The sequence below is a fragment of the Nilaparvata lugens genome, chromosome 3, assembly GCF_014356525.2.
Source record: "Nilaparvata lugens isolate BPH chromosome 3, ASM1435652v1, whole genome shotgun sequence".
Classification (NCBI taxonomy): Eukaryota; Metazoa; Arthropoda; class Insecta; order Hemiptera; family Delphacidae; genus Nilaparvata; species Nilaparvata lugens.
Window position 1 is genome coordinate 92235372 of NC_052506.1, and position 22334 is coordinate 92257705.

At 34.7% G+C, this 22334-nt stretch overlaps 1 protein-coding gene across 1 annotated transcript in view; it reads right to left on the minus strand.

Moving 5' to 3' along the window:
* The window catches only part of LOC111055517, a 37524-nt gene that overhangs the window by 12279 nt on the left and 2911 nt on the right, over positions 1 to 22334 (minus strand). The window contains exons 2-8 of the mRNA XM_039422965.1: positions 15902 to 16168; positions 14210 to 14379; positions 11369 to 11614; positions 9243 to 9772; positions 4766 to 4891; positions 1499 to 1670; positions 323 to 464 (exon numbers count right to left, since the gene is read on the minus strand). Of these exons, the coding sequence (XP_039278899.1) occupies positions 323 to 464; positions 1499 to 1670; positions 4766 to 4891; positions 9243 to 9772; positions 11369 to 11614; positions 14210 to 14379; positions 15902 to 16168 (1653 nt within the window). The remainder of the gene's footprint in view (positions 1 to 322; positions 465 to 1498; positions 1671 to 4765; positions 4892 to 9242; positions 9773 to 11368; positions 11615 to 14209; positions 14380 to 15901; positions 16169 to 22334) is intronic.

Consider the following 22334-nt stretch of genomic DNA (forward strand, 5'->3'; position numbering starts at 1 on the left):
CTTTAACCATCCTCGGTGAATTAAGAATCAATATGCAAAATTTCAAGTTAATCAGTCCAGTGGTTCAGACGTGATAATGCGTCATGCGTGAATTCCTATCCCGAACGTGTATAAGCCAATTCTTTCCTTTATCATAAGATTTATAAACCTGAAAATTGACTGATCACGTTTCAGGTAGGTTAATCAGTGAAATAATTTAGAATTTGTTTGACATTTTCTTGGAATACAAACTCATTAAAACTATTCGAACAACTCCTTGAAAAGTAAAAGGGAAACGATTGTTTGAAAATTCAAGTTAGTATGAAAAAAGCTGTTAACTTACTTTTGTTGTTCGGGTTTGAACGATGAACCTGAACCGCGATGTCCGACATCCAGTCCTGTCCAACTGTCTTTCCATTCATGTTGTCGTGTCCCTTGCACTGAGCAATCGAAATTGGCAATTGGCTTTATTACCAGGTAATCGACTGGAATAGAAACATTTCAATTCAGGAAAGAATCTTATGCGCAAGTATAAGAGAGTTTAGTCTAAAATGGAGGTCGAATGAGGAAATGAGTAGTACTGTAAAATACAAATAGAACACCTGCAGAGTCAGAATATGTAAAGTAAAATTGTCCCCATTTTAGAAAACTTTCCCCCCAAGTACCTAAGTTATAAAAATATAAAAACTGGACGAATTTAATATATTAGAGAAGAACTGTAGAAACAAAAGATTATAGAACAAGATTTAATAAATATACAATAAAAAATGTAAGCTTTTAAAACTTATTTTTCAATCAACAGAAATTAAAATTCAAGATTAGAATTAGACAGCAAGATCAAAAAGTTGTACTGCTAAATAATATTCTTTCAACTTCCAGTATTTAACAAAAACATAAAAAATCGACTATGCCAAAATTCAGTGCAGGAAGACAATTTGCAGTATCATAAATGCGGGGATGATTGAACGTGTATGAAAAATTGCACGTTGGTAAGGTCCACGTTATAATGACAGTATTTGATTAACATTGGTGTTGCTATCCTTGTCTATCAATCAACAATGCAGATGGCGCTGTCCTTTACTAGCTCCGCAATGTTGCCAGACCGTTTTTCTAACTATTTGGAGAAAAAATATTCAATCTCAATCATGAACATTTATTATTTAATCATTGCAAAATATATTTTCTTGACGAATAGAATATATTTATTTTCATAATAGAATGAACAGTCAATATCGCACCACATATACCGGTATCAACTACCATCTATAGAAGGCAGTTGCACAGCAGAGAATTGACAACGCTGTTGTCCTATCCTTCTCCACTGCCATTACAACGTGGACCTCACAACAGTAGCAGTTCAATTGGAATGCGTGATATACTTGAACCATCTTTTGGGACTTGTTATTCCTTATCAAAATTTGGGACTAGAATAGTTTTGGGCCAAGCCGGTTGTTCTTTCCCAACCATATTCATATTATTTGCAATTGTATCAACAAATAAATAATAGTGAGTTAATGACCCTTTATTTCGCCGATGGGCTGATGGCGAACGTTGACAATGGGCACATCGATTTGGCCCTCACTGGCCTTGGTCGAGCTGGGCATGATGTGACTGAAGCCCACGTGGTAGGGCGGCTCTTCGCCAGCCGAGCTCTTGTTAGATGGGTAAGTATAGTAATCGATCAGGAACGCCTGAAATTGGCAAATTCAAAATTAAAGACTCTCCCCTCCTCTCGACAAATTACATTAACAACTCATCTTTGGTATTATAAAATGTAAACACTTTTTTGTACTAACACAGAAAATAATGCAGTAATTTGTACAAAAAGCTGATAGTGAACATAAAAATGTTTATTCTAAAAAAACGCAATTATATTTAGTACTAGCAGGTAGCCCATGCTCCGCAAGGATCTAATTAGAAACTTGACCTACTGAAGTCTTTAAGTATTTAAAATAAACCTATAACCATCCTGGGTAAATTAAGAACCAATATGCAAACTTTCAAGATTATCAGTCCAGTAAATCAGACGTGATGATGCGTCATTCGTGAATCTCCTATCCCGTACGTGTAGAAGCCAGTTATTCCCTTCATTATATTATAGATAATCATTTAGTATGAGAGAAGTATCTGAAAATTATCTTTATCATCTCCTACATCCCCCCTACGATCATTATCCATACCTCCTGTAAATAGTCTCTATCTACATCCAACAAATGCTGTTGAAATTTCACTCACGATAAATTCCCTAAAAAATGATGCTTCACCTGGAGAGGATAAATTCACTGGTCGCTGCCTGAAACAGATCCCCCTTATATTGCTGGCCGACTTGAAATAATAATAAATAGATGCTTTAGTGAGGGTTACTTTCCAAAACGTTTTAAAATAGCCAAAATGATATTAATCCATAAAATAGGCGATAAGACCAATCCAGCAAATTATAGACCAATTAGCCTACTTAGCAATTTTGCTAAAATAATAGAAAGACTGATTAAAAAGAGATTGGTTGACTTCCTAAATAAAAATAATTTAATTGCAAAAAATCAGTATGGTTTCCAGTCTGGTAAATCAACCAAAGATGCTGTTATGGTATTGATTGATTCAGTTAACAGGAATTTCAATAAGAACATTAAAACACTGGCTGTTTTCCTAGACTTGGCCAAAGCTTTTGATACCATACCTCATTCGACATTGATAGATAAGCTCAATGGATGTGGTATCCGTGGAGTGGCAAAAAAGTTGATTACCAGCTATCTGCAGGATAGATCACAAACTATGACCTTTCACAATAAAACTGATACAAGAATTCTAACAAGTTTTGGTCTTCCTCAAGGAACGGTCTTATCGCCAATATTATTCTTGATTTATTTGAATGATCTTCTCAAATTAAATATCCCGAATTCCACCAATATATCTTTTGCTGATGATACAGTATTGTTATTTACTGGATCATCATGGAGAGAGGCATATGAAAACGCAAATGAAGGATTAAGCATTGCTAAGCGATGGTTTGATGAGCAGACTCTCACATTAAATTCAAATAAGACAAAATTTATTGCTTTTACTCCAACAAAAACTGGTGAACCACCTATTGAATTAGATATAAAAATTCACAACCATGACTCTCATATCGTCTCTAAACCCAATAATTATTGTATCTGTGGAACAATCGAAAAAGTCAATTTTCTAAAATATCTTGGAATAATAGTTGACAGTCACTTGAAATGGAACTTTCATGTACAACACATAATATCTAAATTAAAATACCTAATATACATTTTCTATAAAATTAATACTCTAAAGGATATCAAAATCATAAGAACCATATATCATGCATACGCTCACTCCTTGTTCCAATATGGAATAGAATTATGGGGGGGTACCTTTGACACGCACTTTAATAGAATATTTACCCTGCAAAAGCATTAAATTGGAGCCACTCTAAAACGGCCTAGACTGTATCCAAGCAGGAATTTGTTTGTTGAATTTGGGGTTCCAACGCTACGACAGGTCTTTGTAGGGAAAATCATTACACATGCCAATAGAAATAAGCAGCATCTTACTTTGAATACACATTTACACAACCTTCGTCCGTCTGTACTAAATCCTTATACTCGAAACTATACAAGATTAACTATAAATAAACATCAATTCACATACTTCATGGAATACTTTGCTAATATAGTCCCATATCACTTTATAAACAATAGAATAACAAAAAAACTAAGTAGTGAAATAGAAGAGTGGGTAAAATCTAGAGTTTATTTCAATATAAGTGTATGAAATGATAATTTTGTAATAACTGTAAGATCATAGTGTATAATACGTCTGTTATAGTACGTTTTTCTTGATTCTGTACTATGGGTATTATAGTATATATCCACTTTTAGTCTTGATTAATGTTATAATATTTGTAATTTTCAATCGCATTCACTGCTGGCGAACAAGTTCCACTTATGCCGGTAGTGCCTTTTATATAAATTTACTTATTTATGATATTATTTATAGTATCTATCATATTTTTAATGTAAGTACTGATTGTAAAATGTTATGGCAAATAAATTTCAATTAATTAATTATTTGTAATCTCCAGAATCAGTTCAGGAAATAAAAGATAAATGAAATAAAAAATGATATTGATTTCATTTATCTTTAAATAAAAGATAAATGAAATCAATCACAGCAGTATGTGTAAAATACTACAGGATGTGAAGTGCAAAATATAAAATGTGAGTTTGATTTTAGTAATTTTTACTACTGTCAATGAGTAAGAGAAGTCTAAGGGTATGATTACATCTCTTACCATACAATCAAACATCATGAGTTTTCTGTAGCTGCTCACACTGAACGCAAACAGCAAGTGCCCGCGTTCAGTGTGAGTATTCCCAGATTTTGTTTCTCATCTGCGCGCTTGGTCATGGAAACCACGCATGCACTTGTACATAAACGCATCCAATGTGATCATACCCTTACTTAGATATTGAATGATTGAATGCTTGTGCTTTTATCTGTTTCATTTGCACGATGCAGTCCAAAACATACATTGTCATGAGTTTATTGGCTGTTTTCACACTCACCGATTTCTCGCGACAAGCCATTCAGAATGACCTCCAATTCGCTAAGAATCAGCTGTTGGTGAGAATTAACCAATCCGAGGACATTCTGGGTGTCGTGTCGGCGGGAAGTCAGTGTGTGTGAAGACAGCTGTTGACACAGTGTGAAATCTTTTATTAACACAGGGAAATTCGACTATTATTTCCAAAATTGTAACAGTTTAGGTTTCACTTACCATTGTTTCCGGGAGCAGAACTTGTGCTTGGAACAGTATGAAGTCATTCTCACTGTAAGGTTGCCCAAACTGATCCTGGCGATGCAACATATGTTCGGCTTGGTTCATCACCTGTAATAGAAAGTTCTATGAGGTTTCTAGTTTATTTTGAACTAGCAGGTATACCATGCTCCGCAAGGGTACATTTTTAAACTTGACAAACTGAAAACTTGAAGAATTGAAAATGAGCCTATAACCATTCTCGGTTATCTATATGCAAAATTTCAAGTCAATCAGTCCAGTAGTTCAGACGTGATGATGCGTCAAACATAATTTTCCTATCTCGTGCGTGTATAAGCCAGTTCTTTCCCTTATGATATATAGATTAGCTGTTCATGAAAATCGACCAGGAGCCAAGTCAATACAGAAATTACCGCTCTCTACTCTAATTCCATGTAAAACATTTGCAAAATGGCTATCCTTGTACAGTATATCCAATTATGTTCTTTTAAGGGTGGCCACTAACGACAGTGCAAGTGTGTTGAACATGTGTGTACACACATGCATGCATGTTGTGTCATCAGCGAAAGGTCACAAACAAAACTTATTGATTAACTTAGAGTAACTTTGAGTAACTTCGTTTTTTTTCATTCTCAGCTCTATTCGAGGTTTAATTATTTTTGTATCATTATGATTTGATACAGTGGTGCATTTATTGTTATTGGTTATTTATTTTTTGTTAGAAGCTACTGTCAAACAGCTGTTTTTCGTTCAAAGCTTTTCGCGTGGATGTATTTTTCGTTCGAAAACACACTTGTCGAGTCAGTAGTGGCCACCCTAACAATTGAAGGAAAACATAAAATAATACTGATTATTCAACGAAAATCCCAATTAAATGCTGTGAATCACTCCGAAGACTTCTGCTACTGCAAATATTGACAACAGGATAAACAGCTAGATGGAAATTCGATAAGCGTTACTATACAATAGTTATTTGATTTGTGCAACTAGTGCGCAAAGTGACAGTTTGCTGCACCGAAAGAAACGTTTATGCCCGAGCCGTAGGCGAGGGCGGAATGGCTTCTTGAGTGCAGCAGAGGAACTTTGCGCACGTATTTCACATTAAATTTTTCCTACAGTTACCATTGAATATGAAAAGTGGGTAATTATGGGTAAAATGATGGCTGAAATCCATCAAATGTTTGTGTGTGTGTGATGCTGTTATTAATAACAACCTTAATTCATTTAAAAATTAATAATCCAATTGAAGTTGAAAATTCTCAGCCAAAGTTCTCATTTTTATTCATTCAAGAATCAGAAAAAATACAGATGGAACAAAAAATTCACATTCAAAATACACGCCAACAGCTTGTTGGCTGAACCGAGCTGCAAGATGGCTGAACACAACAAGATGGCTGAACCGACAAGCGCGCAACCTAGCGGGAAGAATCGTACCTAAGTTTGTTTCATCCAGCTAGAAATCACTGAAACACGGTTCAGAAATTTAGACTTTTGCTCAAATTACCGAGAAAAATGCTCAAAGTAAACTGAAAAATATTTATAAAAATAACATAGACAACAGAGAATATTTATTGTAGTATTGTTATGTTTTTTATTATTTTTATTTATATGAATATCGAAAGGTAATCATTTAACCTCAATTTTTTGAGGTAAAATCATTTAACCTTAATTCGAATTTTATAATGTATATTTGCTACTTTTCTCATTTCTTGCAGTTGAAATAATAATTATCAATAGAAAAGAACTATTATTTATTATTAAATGATGATTATTTAATTATGATTTAGATGAACATTATTCTTGTTTTGGATTTCTAGATTGGGATTTTATCATAAATGTAGGGTAGCCATTGAAATGATTCTTATCTAAATCTAACCACAGTCATTGTTACCAACTTAATTTTTGTTTTCGTGCAGTAATCCTCCATATAACCCACCAACTATTTAGTGTTTCCATGTTGCAAATCTGGAGTGCAGAAAAAAATTTTCCCGTACTAGAGCGGAAAAGTGAATCTTTGCGTTCTGTAATCAGTGCAGGAATCGTCACTTTTCAAGGTAACTGTAGAAAAAAATTATTTGTATACAATTTATATAGTTATTTGTAAACAAAAATTATTTGTAAAGTAGCGCTCATCGAATTTCCGTCTATAGTGAGGCCCACGAATTTCTTGATTTCTTTTCTAAATAACTGACGTGACGTTATTTTCCTTGTTGTTACTGGAAGTGAATTGAATATTTTTATAGCTATGTATTTGAAGTGTCGTCTGGAATGTTCTAATCTTGGTTTTGGGAGGTTAATGTCCTGTGAATTCCTGAGGTTTATTCTTTCTCTCATCTGTTGAATATCGAAATTATTTTCAGCTAAATCCAGCAATGCTTTGAATAGAAAAGAATGTCTCACTGATAATATTGACAGTTCTCTGAAGAGCATCATTGAACTATATTGTTTAGGTTTATTACAAATTATTTTTAATATATGTTTCTGACCAGTAATCACAGGTTTAATATGAACATTGTATGCACTCCCATAGCATATTATTCCATAATTTATTCTAGAACCAATAATTGCATGGTATAATTGTAACAATACTTCTTTTGGACATAACTGTCTGAGGTAATAGAACTTCCTTATGTATACAAATAACTCATTTTTTATCTTCTGTACATGATCTGACCAAGTGAGCCTACTATCCAATATGAGGCCCAGATATTTAACTGTACGTGCTTGTTTTATAGTTTCACAGTTACACAATATATTATTCACCTGTTGCGCACAATCTAATTTATGGAAGTAAATACTAGTTAACTCCTGATCCGTGTTTTGAAGATTAAATTGTATTATATTAGATTTGTCTGTGTTGATAGTTAATTTATTTTCGCAAAACCACCACCTAAGGTGCTTAAGATCCATTTCTAATTTATTTTTAAGTTCTTGATTTGTTTTGGCCGAATAAAATATAACTGTATCGTCTGCAAAAGATGTAATCTTTCCCTGTAAGTCACCATCCGTCAAATCGTTAATAAAGACCAGGAATAAGTACTTGATAACACTGATCCTTGAGGAATACCTATGGTAATGTCCCCGGGTTCACTCAACGTATCGTTAATTCTGACCCTTTGACTCCTATTAGATAGGTAGCATCTTAACCAATCATTGGCAATTCCTCTTACTCCTGATAAATCAAGTTTTTTTAGAAGCATGTTTTTATCAATTGCATCATATGCTTTAGATATATCAAGAAACAGAGCTGCACACTTATTATTAACACTAAAACTGTCATTTATTTTTGAAATGAGATTTTTAATTGCCGCTTCTGTACTTCTTCCTTCACGGAAACCATATTGGTTATCACTAAAAAAGTTATTATTTTTATAAAAGTTTTCAAGTCTAATCTTGAATATTTTTTCTAAAATCTTGGAAAAAACCGGTAAAAGTGAAATTGGGCGGAACTGATCTATGTTTTTACAATTTGGCTTTTTAGGAATAGGTATAACTACGCTGTGTTTGAACATGCTTGGGAATTTTCCTTTGGCAATACTTAGGTTAATTAGATCGGTTAATTTGTTCAAATAATTCATGTAAGTTTTTTTAATCATGCTTGTGCTTATCCCATCTACACCTGGCGAAGATTTATTTTTCAATTTTCTTATTGTACTTGCTACTTCCTCCGGATTTGTAGGGTGGAGAAAAATTGAATTTGTTGGAGAATTGTATGGAAACCTTATTTTTGATATTCTAGCAGACTCTTCCCTGGTTTGCAATGTGGTTTGTTCTAATTCATCATTCATTTTATTCACAACATTTAGAAAATAAGAATTAAACGAATTAGAAATTTTATTACTATCATGTATGCTATTTCCCTGCTCATCAACAATCAGTTTTAGTGGTTCTTTATTTTTTTTCAATCCTATTAACGCGTCAATTGTTTTCCACGTCTTTCTAATGTTTCCCTGGCTTTCTCTAAACAGTTTTGAATAATAATATTGTTTTCTTTCTCTCAGTTCATTACGTAAGTTATTTTTGAATGTATTGTATATTTGTTTTAAGTCGTCATTATTAGGTTGTTTGATAACATTCTTGTATAACTCATTTCTTAAGTTTATTTGCTTGATCAGATAACTATTTATCCATGGCGACCTATATTTCTGTGTCAAGTTATTTTCTAAAAGAAGATTTTCTTGTGAATCTTTGATAGCGCTTTTTAAAATGTCAATGAAATTTTCCCATCCCTCATCAACTGATACTGCTGGTATTTCTCTATCCCAATCAATCGATGATAAAATATTATTCAACTTCCGGTAATTGATTAGGCATATATTATTAGCGGGTTGTTTTCTAATTTCCTCATTTGCACTAAGAATAAATCGAAATTACTTCGCAGACTGCGTATATTTTGATGAATAATTAGTGTTTCTCTGCTACTTATCTCTGATGACATTTTTATTTACGGTACTGACACTGTTATTTTCTTGGTTACCTGGCTGCTTAGATGCACGCTCAACTTTTTCACTTGTTCACTGTTCTTGAGTTCAATAACTGGTGTTCCGTCTTCTTTCCTAGCTAGAATCTTCCCTTCCTTGATCCATAGGTATTTGATGTCGCCTCTTTTGAAGATCTCTCTCGCCATGGTGAAAATCCTTCTTCGCGTAGGTGCTAGACTTTCATTCACATAGACTGGATGGTCCGTTGTTTCTCCCATCTGCTTTGTAGAAAACTGCCTCGTAACTTTCCTTTTATTCAATATTACTTGTTTGTCTGTTCTACGAACGAACTTGACAACGATTGGTGGAGGTAGGTTTTCATTTCGTTGTTTAAGTCTGTGACAAATGTCGATTGCATCTGCTTTTATTTTGTGTCCTAATGCTTCGCTCATTCTACAAATGATTTCTGTTACATCTTCATCCTGTTTTTTGGGTATACCATTTATTTCCAGCATGTTCGATCTTGAGTATTGTTCCATATCCTCGACGCGTTCCTTCAGTTCTGCATTTTCTTTCCTGAGGCTAGCTACTTCTTAACTTTATATTAATTGTTTATCAAATAATAATGAACACACTATCATGAACAACCATCAAATAACCTCAAACTAAACTGTAGTAAATAAACCTGAACAGCTGGTTTGTAACAACAGCTGACCTTAAAAATTGCTAGCGTCAACTGACTTATGGACCACTCTGTAGATCTATCTGAGACAGGATACCAATCAGAGAATACTATTGTGCTTTTTCAACAATAAGAAGAATAAGATGAAGATGTGAATGAAGTAGATAAGGATCAGATATCTATCTTGAAATTAATAAAAACTGAAACTAAGCTGCTTCCATGTCTCCAATAACTTTTATTACAGTTTTACAGTTTATATCTTGTAAAATATCTAATAGTTTGCTCCTTAGTAAGCTGATCTGTGTACTGCTCCGTCCATGGATTACCACATATCAGTATCAGTTTACATGCCTGAAACAGTGAAAATATTATTCCCATGAGTTCTAATGGGACTATTCATACTCGCTCGGCCGGGCTGAGTGGGAATAGTCACATTATAACTCATAGAGTTGATAAATTCACTGTACCGGACACGTAAACTGATACTGATGTGTGGGGATACAGCTTTATACCAATAAGTAGGTAGTAGTAGGTATGTACTGATAAGTACTTGTAGGTAGTAGTAAGTATTTAAGTAAATTCGCATGACTTTTGTTGGTAAGGAGTGCCTTGCGGGAAGGTCCCTCGCCTGAATATATAATTTAAGCCGTCAATAGGCCTTACGACTGTTATACTTCAGCCAGGACCGAGAGTTTAACGTGTCCATCCGATAACACGATAGTGACCTGGTTAAAACAACTTTTGGTAATGAGAGGGTTTGAACCCGGGGTCTCTATGCTGCTAAGCAAGCACTCTATCCACTGACCACATATAACTCCAGTAAGAACTGATAAGTACTTATTGTTTAAACAATATTTATACAGCTAGTGGTCATGAAACCACAATTTCAAGCAGCTTGTAAAACACAAATTGGAATCGACCTTAAGAAATGATAGCTTGTTCACCAGATCTGAAAATCCCATATCAGAGCAATCTGGAGGAAGGTTATCAGTTTTTTTGTTATTTATATACGTTGATGTTCGAACATAATACAATGTCATGCTCAGAATAGAAATAGACTGATGTCAGTTTAGATTACTTCACGTTGGTCAAACCCATTCCAATACATCAATCAGTTCCGTACAAAACTTTGAAGATGCGAAGTAAATGCGATGTGAAGATGCTTCGTAAATCCACGAAGTTGTGAATTTATTTAAAAAATATTTTCATTTTGTAACTGATGAATTTACAATAGAAAATGCAATGAAGTGGCTAATGGAAGAGTGAAGAATTCAAATCCAAAATAATAACACTCAAATTGAATTATTATTATAGTATTATGACTCTTAGGCCCGGTTTCACAAAAGCTGGTTAAATTTTAACCGTGATTAATTTCTCGAGAACCAATCAGAGAAGGCCTTTTAGAAAAGACGGCTTTTCTGATTGGTTCTCGCAAAATTAATCAAGGTTAAAATTGTATCGGCTTTTGTGCAACCGGCACTTATTCGAGTATTATAATTATTCGTGTTTCAATCGTGTAACACGATTGAATTATTTGTTGATGCATCAAAACCACGATGCTGCTTACGATAGCAAAATTTCTGTGAACTGTAGTTACCTTTCGACCTTGCAGTTTCTTCTTCCAGAGCTGAATTGGATTATTGAGCAGCTTCAACTGAATGATGTTTGCGCAGGTCAGCCATCCTCGGCCCACTTTCTCCACGCCATTCATGTAGCCATACACTTCCAACTGGCCGTTACCCTCATCTGAAACAAATCACATTCCTCTCACACTAGGCCCAATAGACGTTCAACAATTCATATTGTAAAAGCAGTAGCCTATTGCGCATGTTATGAAAAAATGTAATGAATTTCATTTCCTTAGGTGTAAGCAAAAGCAGAACTACATCTACTAGTATTGATTAATTATTTAATCTCTATTCTATTTTAGTTTTTCTTATTGGAAAATCTTTTTTGTTTTTTCTCTCTCAAAATTTGTTATCAACTCTTTTGTTTTTTGCGGTGAAATAGATTTTTCTTGTCATCAAATTGATTTTGTATTGTGTTATTTTTAGTTTTTATTTTAAATCGGACTTTTCTTTAACTGGTGGTGCCTGAAACAATTTTTAGTTTTTTAGTTGTGGGTAGTTAATTTTATTTTCTTGTGATAAGTGTTGATTTATTAACCTTCGATTTGTTGCGTTGTTAAATTCTGGCAATAGAGAATTGAATTGAATTACCTACATCTGAAATAAACTATCGTAACCTTCTTCTTTTGTGATTGTGATATGTGTTGAGAACCTTCCCAAGGTTGCTTTTTTTACTCATTCTCTGTCTTTTTACTCATCAGATGTTTAGGATGTTATTAAGTATATTAAATCGAATTGAATCTTACCCTAGGCCCAATAAAGGTTGAACAATTAATATTGTAAAAGCAGTATTGCGCTGTTGAAACATGTAATGGATATCATTTCCTTAGGTGTTAGCAAAAGCAGAACTACATCGAATAACTATTAAACTATTATTCACCCCACATCTGAAATAATCCACTGTAATCTCACACTAGGCCCAATAAAGGTTAGACAATTTATATTGTAAAAGCAGTATTGCACTGCTGAAAAAATGTAATGAATATCATTTCCTCAAGGTGCAATTCTTTAGCGACGACTCGAGCCGCGTGGTTAGAGCTGTCGCGGCCGAAGTACTTAACCTATAAATTCCTTAGATTCGAAGATTCAATAGATATGAATAAAAGCAATATACACTTCAAATTCATCTGCTCCCATAACGTTCATACAACATAAAAATCCAAATTTAATTATTTATCATCAAATCGAATGAATTTATAGGTCATGTGCTCCAGCCGCGCGTCTCGAGTCGTCGCTAAGGAAATGCACCCTTAGGTGCTAGCAAAAGTAGAACTACATTGAATTATGTCTGAATAGAACTGTAAATAGTGCAATTGATAACAGTCGGTTAGATAATATGAAAATTTACACTAAAATAATTAAATCTGCATTTCTGCTGGGAAATTAATACTATAGAGAAATTATTCTTATTGAAACCCTAAATTTTAAACCGAAAGAAATAAGATTTATCACAATTAATTGAGTGATTGATTAGTCAAAAGGTAAAAGTTTGCTGAATAATTCATTCAGTTTTAAGACGATTCTTACTATAGGAATATTAAGTCACGAAAATAAGCAGTTTGTTATTACTCTCATTGGGTTGGATTCCATAAGGAACTGAATTTGCTGTGTAATAGTAAAGATTATATTGTATTAGATATCCATATTGAATTGTACTTGAAAAGTACTTGACATTGTCGAATATTTGTAGAAAGAAGAACTGTAAACTGAGAAATTTGTAAACTATAGAGAGTAGAAAAACTGAAGTATTGATAGCACTACAGCTACATTTTTCAACAGTTAAAAAAAAATTAATATTTCACTAATATTGGAATGAATGTGATAAAAATCTAATGGAAACTTTAAATGTTTGTATTAGTTATCGTAATCTATACTAATGAAGCATTGTAGCAAATAGATACTGTTTCAAAAATGATGACTTAATAGTTTATTTAAATTGAATATTTTTCCAAGACGTTCAATTTTCCTATATACATTTATAAGCGGGTTCTAATCTAATGTGATAGTTAATAAGATGAAACTAATTAAATATTAATAAAGCAAGACAACCATCAAATCTATAATATGTGACTGAAGTTGATTAGAATGGCTTTAGCAAAACAAAAATCACTTTACAGATTTACTAACTGGAGCGAAAACACCTATTTTGTCTCAATTTTGAAAAAATGAAACTGATATTAGGAAAATAAGATTTATTAATTATAACACAGCGAGAAAAACAGATTCATCGAATTGATAGCAGTATCTCTGTTTCATTCAATTATCAGTACTCGGATTCAGTATGCTGAATCATACAGTTCCATCAAGTGCCAAGTTTCAATTCTGGTATCCATTCAATAATTAAAAATAAACACACTTTTTATGTATTTGAAAACGACATGCAGTCAATTATTAAGTAAATAATTAAAAACTTTTACTTACTGACTTTCAATCGTCTAGCGATCATTTTCAAAATGACAAAACATGACTGTTGAAAATGATCGCTAGACGATTGAAAGTACTTCAGTCAGTAAGTAAAAGATTTTAATTATTTACTTAATAATTGACTGCATGTCGTTTTCAAATACATAAAAAAGTGTGTTAATACAAAGCAGCTCGGAATGTATCAAGAAACCATCACCTTTGAAATAAACGTATAAGTTGGATTCATGATAAACAGAACATAGTAAAGATTTGAGGTTTAACTATGCGAAGTTGGAGTATATGAACCTACTGTTCGTTTTAGCAACTCTTGGTAGTGTGAAAGTCTCCCAATGGCGTACAACACATTGCACCTCATCCATATGACTCACGTCTGGCTCAATAAAACTACAAACTGCATAACGGTATTCAACATCACGATTTGCAGCTATCTCCACCGTTCCTGAGTAAATATTTTCTTCGCTAGGACGTAATAAAAATACAGTATTACATACACTAAACAATGGCAGCTAATGAAATAATAATTCATCACATTTTTTCGTGTTATCAAGTTCAAAATACAATAGCATATAAGAATTCAGAACTAAATAAGAATAAATTAATAATTATTCATATTTCCGTTCTCAAGTTCTTAAGTTCTCAAGTTGAATATTATATGGCCTGGTTGAACAAAAGCCTGTTAAATTTTAATCATGATTAAATTTCACGAGAAACCAATCAGAGAAAAAAATTTCTGAGAAGAAGGCTTCTCTGATTGGTTCTAGTGGCGTTTAATCGGGATTGAAAGTTGAAAGTCTTTTGTACTACCGGGTATAAGAATAGTAAAATTGCTTTATTGTATTTATATCCTCATTACTTTTATCGTTCGACTCTGTTTATGAAATGTATCTTGCTGAGTAATCAGAAACCTGAAGAGTCACCCAAGTAGCTCATTATGTTTGAAGATAACAAATTTTGAGAAGATGAGCGTGTCAGGCTTTATTAGTGAATTATATCTCTAACAATTAAAGTATCTAATCAAGGCCCAATGACAAGATAAAGCCATACTTGACATTTTTCAAATTTTTCATGGAAAATTATTGTTAAAAATGTGTTTAACCTAGTAGGCTACAATGAAAAAGATTGATTACTAGTTCATTCAATTAACTATTTTTTTGAGAAGTCTCAAATTTAATTAAAATTATAATTTACAAAAAAGTAACAAAAATGTTTTAAATCAATCTATTTGCACAAAAATGTGTCAATTGAGATAATAATTTAGAAGTACAGTAGTAGATGTTACACATTATTAATTATTCAGTTTCAATCCATTCATCATCCAGTTTGAATAAATCTGCAGAGGAATAAATATCAATAAAGATGAGAAATAGGGAAATATAGCCCATGAAAACATTCGTCCTCAAATCAACTATCCTCAACTATTAGGAAACTATCAAACGATATTTGAGTATTGAGCTGGATGCATGTTCATGCAATTCCTTGCTAGATGACATAGAAACATGAAAAAAAAGTAATTCCTATATTGGAATATAAAAATATTAATGAAAAATACCGAAATATTGATCAAACATGCAGTTAAATCATAAACACTAAGATTTTCAGCTGAACACCAATTTGTCAAAAGAAGAAACAGATCAATGTACATTTAAAACTCAATTAGGAAGGAAATAACATTTATTTCTTGTGAGACAGAAATAGCATAAAATTATGATTTCTAATAAAAATATCTAAGCTTCAACAATTTCGAATTTCATTTTGATTGAAGGAAATTTCAAAGTGTAGGCTATTATTTTTTTATTCATTCATTTATTCATTTATTTACAATGCAAATGAAACTAATGTACTAACATTGAAAGATAAAATAATAAGGTAGTCCTTGTGCTATTTTTCTTCAATAAATTACTATTATATTTCAATAAAATAGTATGATATCTTAATAATTGATATAGCTTCAATTATTAATCATTATTCAAACTATACTTACTCAGTTTTGTTCAATTTTAGAGCTTTGGTTATCGACCAGAGTCCAAGAGATTCTGAGTTTCCAGTCACACAGACATCCTCGCCAGGATTTAGATCAACTTTTACTTTGAAGTGCCACTTTCGTTTGGGACTATCCTTTTCTGATGTTTCTTTAACAGTGTGCTTCTTCCATGCATTCATCCCGTTCTCTTTTGATTCATCATCCCCAACCATGTTCGGTTTGACAAGCATATCTGAATTCCACCACTGCATCATTCTTCCATTCAATCTGAAATGTTGGCAAAATATTGTCAAATTAATTTATTATTCTTTCAAGAAGTTGGTAGGCCTAAATTATGGATTATGATGGTTGACCCAAAGCAGGTTTCTAACCTTAGGGCAACCTAATTATTTTTCGTAATGTACTGTAAATTAGTTATGTATTATTTTTCTTATATAAATTTCATTCAGTGTTTAATGTGTGTGTCATGTTGTAATGAAATATTAGGGAAAATAAAATATTATTATTATTTATTATGTAATATGTTTTATACCTGTGATTTTTTTAATCCAATAAAAGGTGCAAAAGTAGAACGAGATAAGTTGAAGTTCGAATTTTTTGGCGAACACTGGCTTTTCCTTCTAAATCAATAATGTAATTTGCACTGCGATAAAAATGCCAAGACTGAATTAGTTGACGCCCGCTTGTTTTTTTCAAATTAGCTGCAATCAAGAAGTTCACTCAAAATGCCAAAATGTAGCTATTTTCAAGTTAATTTCCATTTTTCACACAATTTACGCAAGTTTTCAAAATTCTTAATCCTTATCCATATTTACATAAAGAATATAAATCCAATACATCTAAATCCAATGCCGCTAATCTTTGTTTTGGCACATACTGTATACTGTATATAAATTGGTCTAAGGTCTAATATAACATTCTGTCATTGATTTTGTATTGATTGTATTTTGGGAATACAAAAGCACTCAATTTAATATTGACCATTGATAAGAAAATTAGTCTGTATGGAATAATAAGAAACTTCATTACCCGTAAAATCACTTAGTGAGGAGGTAGAGGTATAGATAAAGGGAGAGGTCGATACAGAGGTGGAGGGAGAGCATCGCATATTGAAAAGTTCAAAGCTGCTTTTACATGTGACTTTCCTTTAACTTTGGAAACAATTGTACGCTGTCCTTGTTCAGATGGGCACACCATATAACACAACATTTATTTGTATTACATTGAGGTACCTGAGTTGGGTAATATGTTTGATGCCCTAATGAAGGAACGAACAGCTTGTGTTCCACTTCGAAAGAAATCACCTTTTCTCTGATGCACCGCATCAGACTTTAGGAGCGGAAGATAACTTACACGTTTACAGAAATGACTGATTATATTGTTAAAGCCTTTGAGAAGAGGGATCGTGTGCACCTGAGCGAGTGTGCTGATCTGAGCAAGGCCTTGTGCCTTGATTGTGGTATTGTGTACCTACCTCATGGAATCCTTCTTGCCAGTTATGGACTAAGTGATAAGGTGCTTGTGACCCTCAAGTCCTACATGACTAGAAGAAAGCAGATGATATCCATTAGAGGTGCTCTCTCATAGCCTATGAAGGTTAATCATGGCGTACCACAGGGATCGGTGATGGGTCCTCTTCTTGGTCATGATCAATGATCTTAGGTCACTTGGACCGGTGCTGATGTTTGTGGATGACACCACAATCTTCTTCAGAGGGCAGACGGTTAAACTGGCTGGATTGCGGGCTCAGCAGATTTTTCGTAATGCCTAGCAGTGGTTTGGTAGAAATAGACTCTGCTTGAATGGGTGGAAGACTAAGCATCTAGGCTGTGGTCTTGGCTGCCTTGCTAACTCTGCTCATAAATCAACAGTAAAACTCCTGAGTAGGTGTTTTGTGCTGATTGAGCATCAATTTAACACCAAGGTCAAGGTCAAATTCAAGCTCAAATTCAAGGACAAATTCAAGGTCAAGGTAGAATTCAAGGTCAAGGTCGAATTCAAGGTCAAGGTCAGGTCAAGGTTGAGAGATGCTATCTCAACCACCGCCCCCCAACCACTGAATTCTCTGTTGGAATGAGCCCGGTATTTATAGTAATTTTATCCAGTTCCACAAACATGTTTGAACAGGTCTGTGAAAATCTAGAGAACTGATAACAGACATGTTTGAACAGGTCTGTGAGAATTGATAACATACATGTTTGAACAGGTCTGTGAAAATCTAGAGAACTGATAACAGACATGTTTGAACAGGTCTGTGAGAACTGATAACAGACATGTTTGAACAGGTCTGTGAGAACTGATAACAGACATGTTTGAACAGGTCTGTGAAAATTGAGAGAATTGATAACAGACATGTTTGAACAGGTCTGTGGAAATAATTTGATAACGTTATACAGAACAGGATTGAGGTCAAATTTAAGGTCAAATTCAAGGTCAAGGTCAAATTCAAGGTCAGGTCAAGGTCAAGGTTGAGAGATGTTATCTCAACCACCACCCCGCCCCATAGGCCAGGGAGGAGATGTTTACAGCAAGAATTTCTATTAAACACTGAGGAAAATATTTTTATTAGGGGGGCATGGCCTAATTCAATTCCCTCCCCCACACCCCTAAAAGGTGTGGCCTAATTAAATTTCCCCCTTCCTAAGAGGTGTGGCCTAATACCATTATTATTTCCCACTAGGTATACAACCAGAAGTCAAATTCAAGGTCAAGGTCAAATTCAAGGTCAAGGTCAATGATGATCCCCACTTGGATAAAATATCTACTGCAAGTAAAACTAAGGGAGAGAGTAATGACCGCTGGATATTCTCCAGCAAGAGAAGTTCATACTCTTCCCAATGCAATAAGAGATCTCATACCTACTGGATATTCTCCAGTCAAGAGGTATTAAATCCATCTATTGCAATCAAATCTAATCTAATGTGAAACCAATCTAAAACTAATAAATTGAGTCTACCTAGTGCAAGGGTAGTGGGAGAATAAAAATCTACTGGATATTCTCCAGTCAAGAGATGTTATCTCAACCACCACCCCACCCCGACTGAATTCTCTGTTGGAATGAGCCTTGAATTTGACCTTGACCTTGAACTTGACCTTGACCTTGAATTTGACCTTGACCTTAAATTTGACCTCAATCCTGTTCTGTATAACGTTATCAAATTATTTCCACAGACCTGTTCAAACATGTCTGTTATCAATTCTCTCAATTTTCACAGACCTGTTCAAACATGTCTGTTATCAATTCTCTCAATTTTCACAGACCTGTTCAAACATGTATGTTATCAATTCTCACAGACCTGTTCAAACATGTCTGTTATCAGTTCTCTAGATTTTCACAGACCTGTTCAAACATGTTTGTGGAACTGGATAAAATTACTATAAATACTGGGCTCATTCCAACAGAGAATTCAGTGGTTGGGGGTGGTGGTTGAGATAGCATCTCTCAACCTTGACCTGACCTTGAATTCGACCTTGAATTCGACCTTGACCTTGAATTCGACCTTGACCTTGGTGTTAAATTGATGCTCAATCGGCACAAAACACCTACTCTCCTGGGATTTGACATTGACTCTAAATTTGATTGAAGTTAACAATGGCAAACCAAATCGATGGAGTTTGCACCAGACTGGCGCGAGTAATCTACTTGCTATGTAGACTCAGAGCCCTTCTCAGCAGAAAAGAGAAGGGCATGCGGAAAGTTGCAAGAGTGTGCTGAGAAGAAAGCACTCTGTGGGCATCGCAAGCACTGTGTAGACCAATCTTCGTTGAACTGGGAATCCTTTCGGCCTTCAATCAGTATATACTGTCCAGTAAGCTGCATGTCATGGACAGTCATATGCTGAGAGCTGATCTTCACTCACATATTACAAGGAGAAGACTTGAAATTGATATACCGCGTTGCAGAGCCAACAAGAGAAAGGACTCCTTCCCTATATTTGAACTGTGCTTATACAACGTCTACGTCCTACCTGTAAGTGCAAAGAATCAAGAATCTGCTGGGTATTGCTTTTAGACACTATTTTGAGATCTGGCTGAAGAGAAATCCATTCTACTCAGTGAATAAATATTTTGTTGTGCAAAAGGACAGTAGGTAACTTTCCAAAATAAACTATATGTATAGTTTGACCACCTTTTTTTGTTGTCGCAATCTATCTGGTAAACTAGATTTTTCTCTATCTTGACCTCTAGGCTACCTCCTCACTATGCAATCACCCTTAGGTTAACTTGCCCCCTGTGGGTTGGGGGAGCTGAGTCGAACATCGTACTCAAGAATTTGTTGAAAACCAGAATACACCCACAGTATCCTGGTTTGTCGTGGGAGGCGACTAAAAGGGACCCCCTTTCCAAAGCCCTTCTTCTAAAACCATTCTTCATCTTAATATGCTTTGGAACTATTCATTTCTAGAATGGCACTTTTTCCATTGACTTGGCTTTGTGCCATTCTTTATTCTATCTGTAGGCCTTCCTTGGCCTTATTTTTACTTCTTCTTAGGCCAACCCAAGGTGTGATGTGGACCGTGCTGATGGGTGATGCTCTTATATGGTGTCTCTAACGGTGCCTGCAAGATACCAGGCGCCCTCCTGTAGTATTTAGCCTTGCCTGGACATACGGGGCTCTGTCTGGGTTGACTCCACTTCCCTAGCTGTTCGTGAGAACCACATGAAGTACTGTGCCGAGTGATGTGCATGATCATGGCACTAGAAGCAGGCTGAGGCTGGACCTGCCATATTGTAGATTGGGGAGGACCCAGAGCAGCCTCATCTACCAGCCAGCTAAAATTTTGAACAAGCTGCCAGTTTCAGCCAGGACTCTGTCAGAGACAGTCTTGAAGAGGAGACTGAGGGCTTTCCTTCAGGAGAACCCCTTCTATTCTATGAGGGAGTTCTATGATTGTGATCCTCAGACTGTAAGTAGATACTTCTTGCATTAGTCTTGCTGCCTCTTCTGCTTGCTGCTTTTTGTGTTTGATGTGTATTTTTGTTCTTGACCTGTCTTATGGCAGTTTTTTATGTTCTTGACTTGTTCACTTGTGGCCATACTTATGACCACGCCATGAACAGAAACTCATTATTATTATTATTATTATTATTATTATATTATTATTATTATGAACAAACCAAACCCCAAGGCAACTCCAGAAGTTGCCTTGCCTACAAACCCATCGGGATCTGCCCCATCAGGGCATGTTCCTCAATCTGAAATGGGTGGTTCAGGAACACAGGAGGTTCTGTTGCACTCTTATGTAGAGACTATCAACATTGAGAAGGCTTCTACTGATCACTACATGTATGATGTAAGCTCAATCACACCATCCCAACTGGAGAGGAAGGATGAGCTTATCAGACCACTGCTCAAAGAAGGGGAGCCATTCAGGCAAAACTTCTTGGAAGAGGTGAGGCTTTTGACCCTGCAAAGTTTCGGAGGGGCAAAAAGAAAAACCCAAGAGACCAGAGATAGGTGAACTCCAGGCACAAATAAATGTTGGTTAAGAGGCTGAGTCAAGGGTGGCCAGGCGCCATAGAGGCATTTTGGCAACCCCTCCCTCTGCGGAAGGACCTGGCCAGGATTGGAACTCACGTAGGTCACCTGGACCAATCAGTCTGGAGAGACTGTCAAGCATATCACACTGGATTGCGAGAGACCAGGGGCAATGTGAAAGGTTCTGTTTGGCTACAAGCAACCAGGTGATAAATGGAATGTTAGTAAAGGGGAAAACTCCTGGATCTTGTAAAGGACAGAAGTATTGATTTGCCTAACTAACGTACTTTGGAGAACAATAAGCTCCAGTTGACGTGTGGGGTTCTTTGAACCTTAGGATCCTTGAATCCGTCCCTTCAAAAATAACAATAATTAATTGGAGTTTATAGAACCAGTATGTATTATAATGTATCGTCACAAACTTTTAAATAAAATAGAATAAAAAAATGAGGCGCCTTGTTCTTTATTTTAAGCAAAAATCAAAACTTTCAACACTCGATGTCGCAAAACTGTATATTAAAGCCTTTACAAAAATTGTTGAGATAACTAGGCATATCGTTTTTGACATATTAGAAGCAGACATTGCTCTAATGCTCTACATTTTATTTATTCTCTCCTTGACCACATTAGATTGAGCTAACCTCAAACTTTCCTGTACAACTAGTCATTATGATCTATTTGACAATATATTATTATGGTCTATTGACAAATATTTACTTTTTGAACAACAGAGTTAATAATGCTTTCAAATTAATCATTTTATCTTGACTTTCACAAAGGTATTTTACTTACAGTGTCACAAGGAAGTTGCACCAAGTACAATCAACGTTGAATTATGAAGCAAATGCAATAATTTTCAATACAGCACAATAAATTATTTCAAGTTAAAAATATGCAATACTGTAGCGGTTGTAGAGTATCAGCTATGTATTCCAATATTTGTTTTGTTCACTC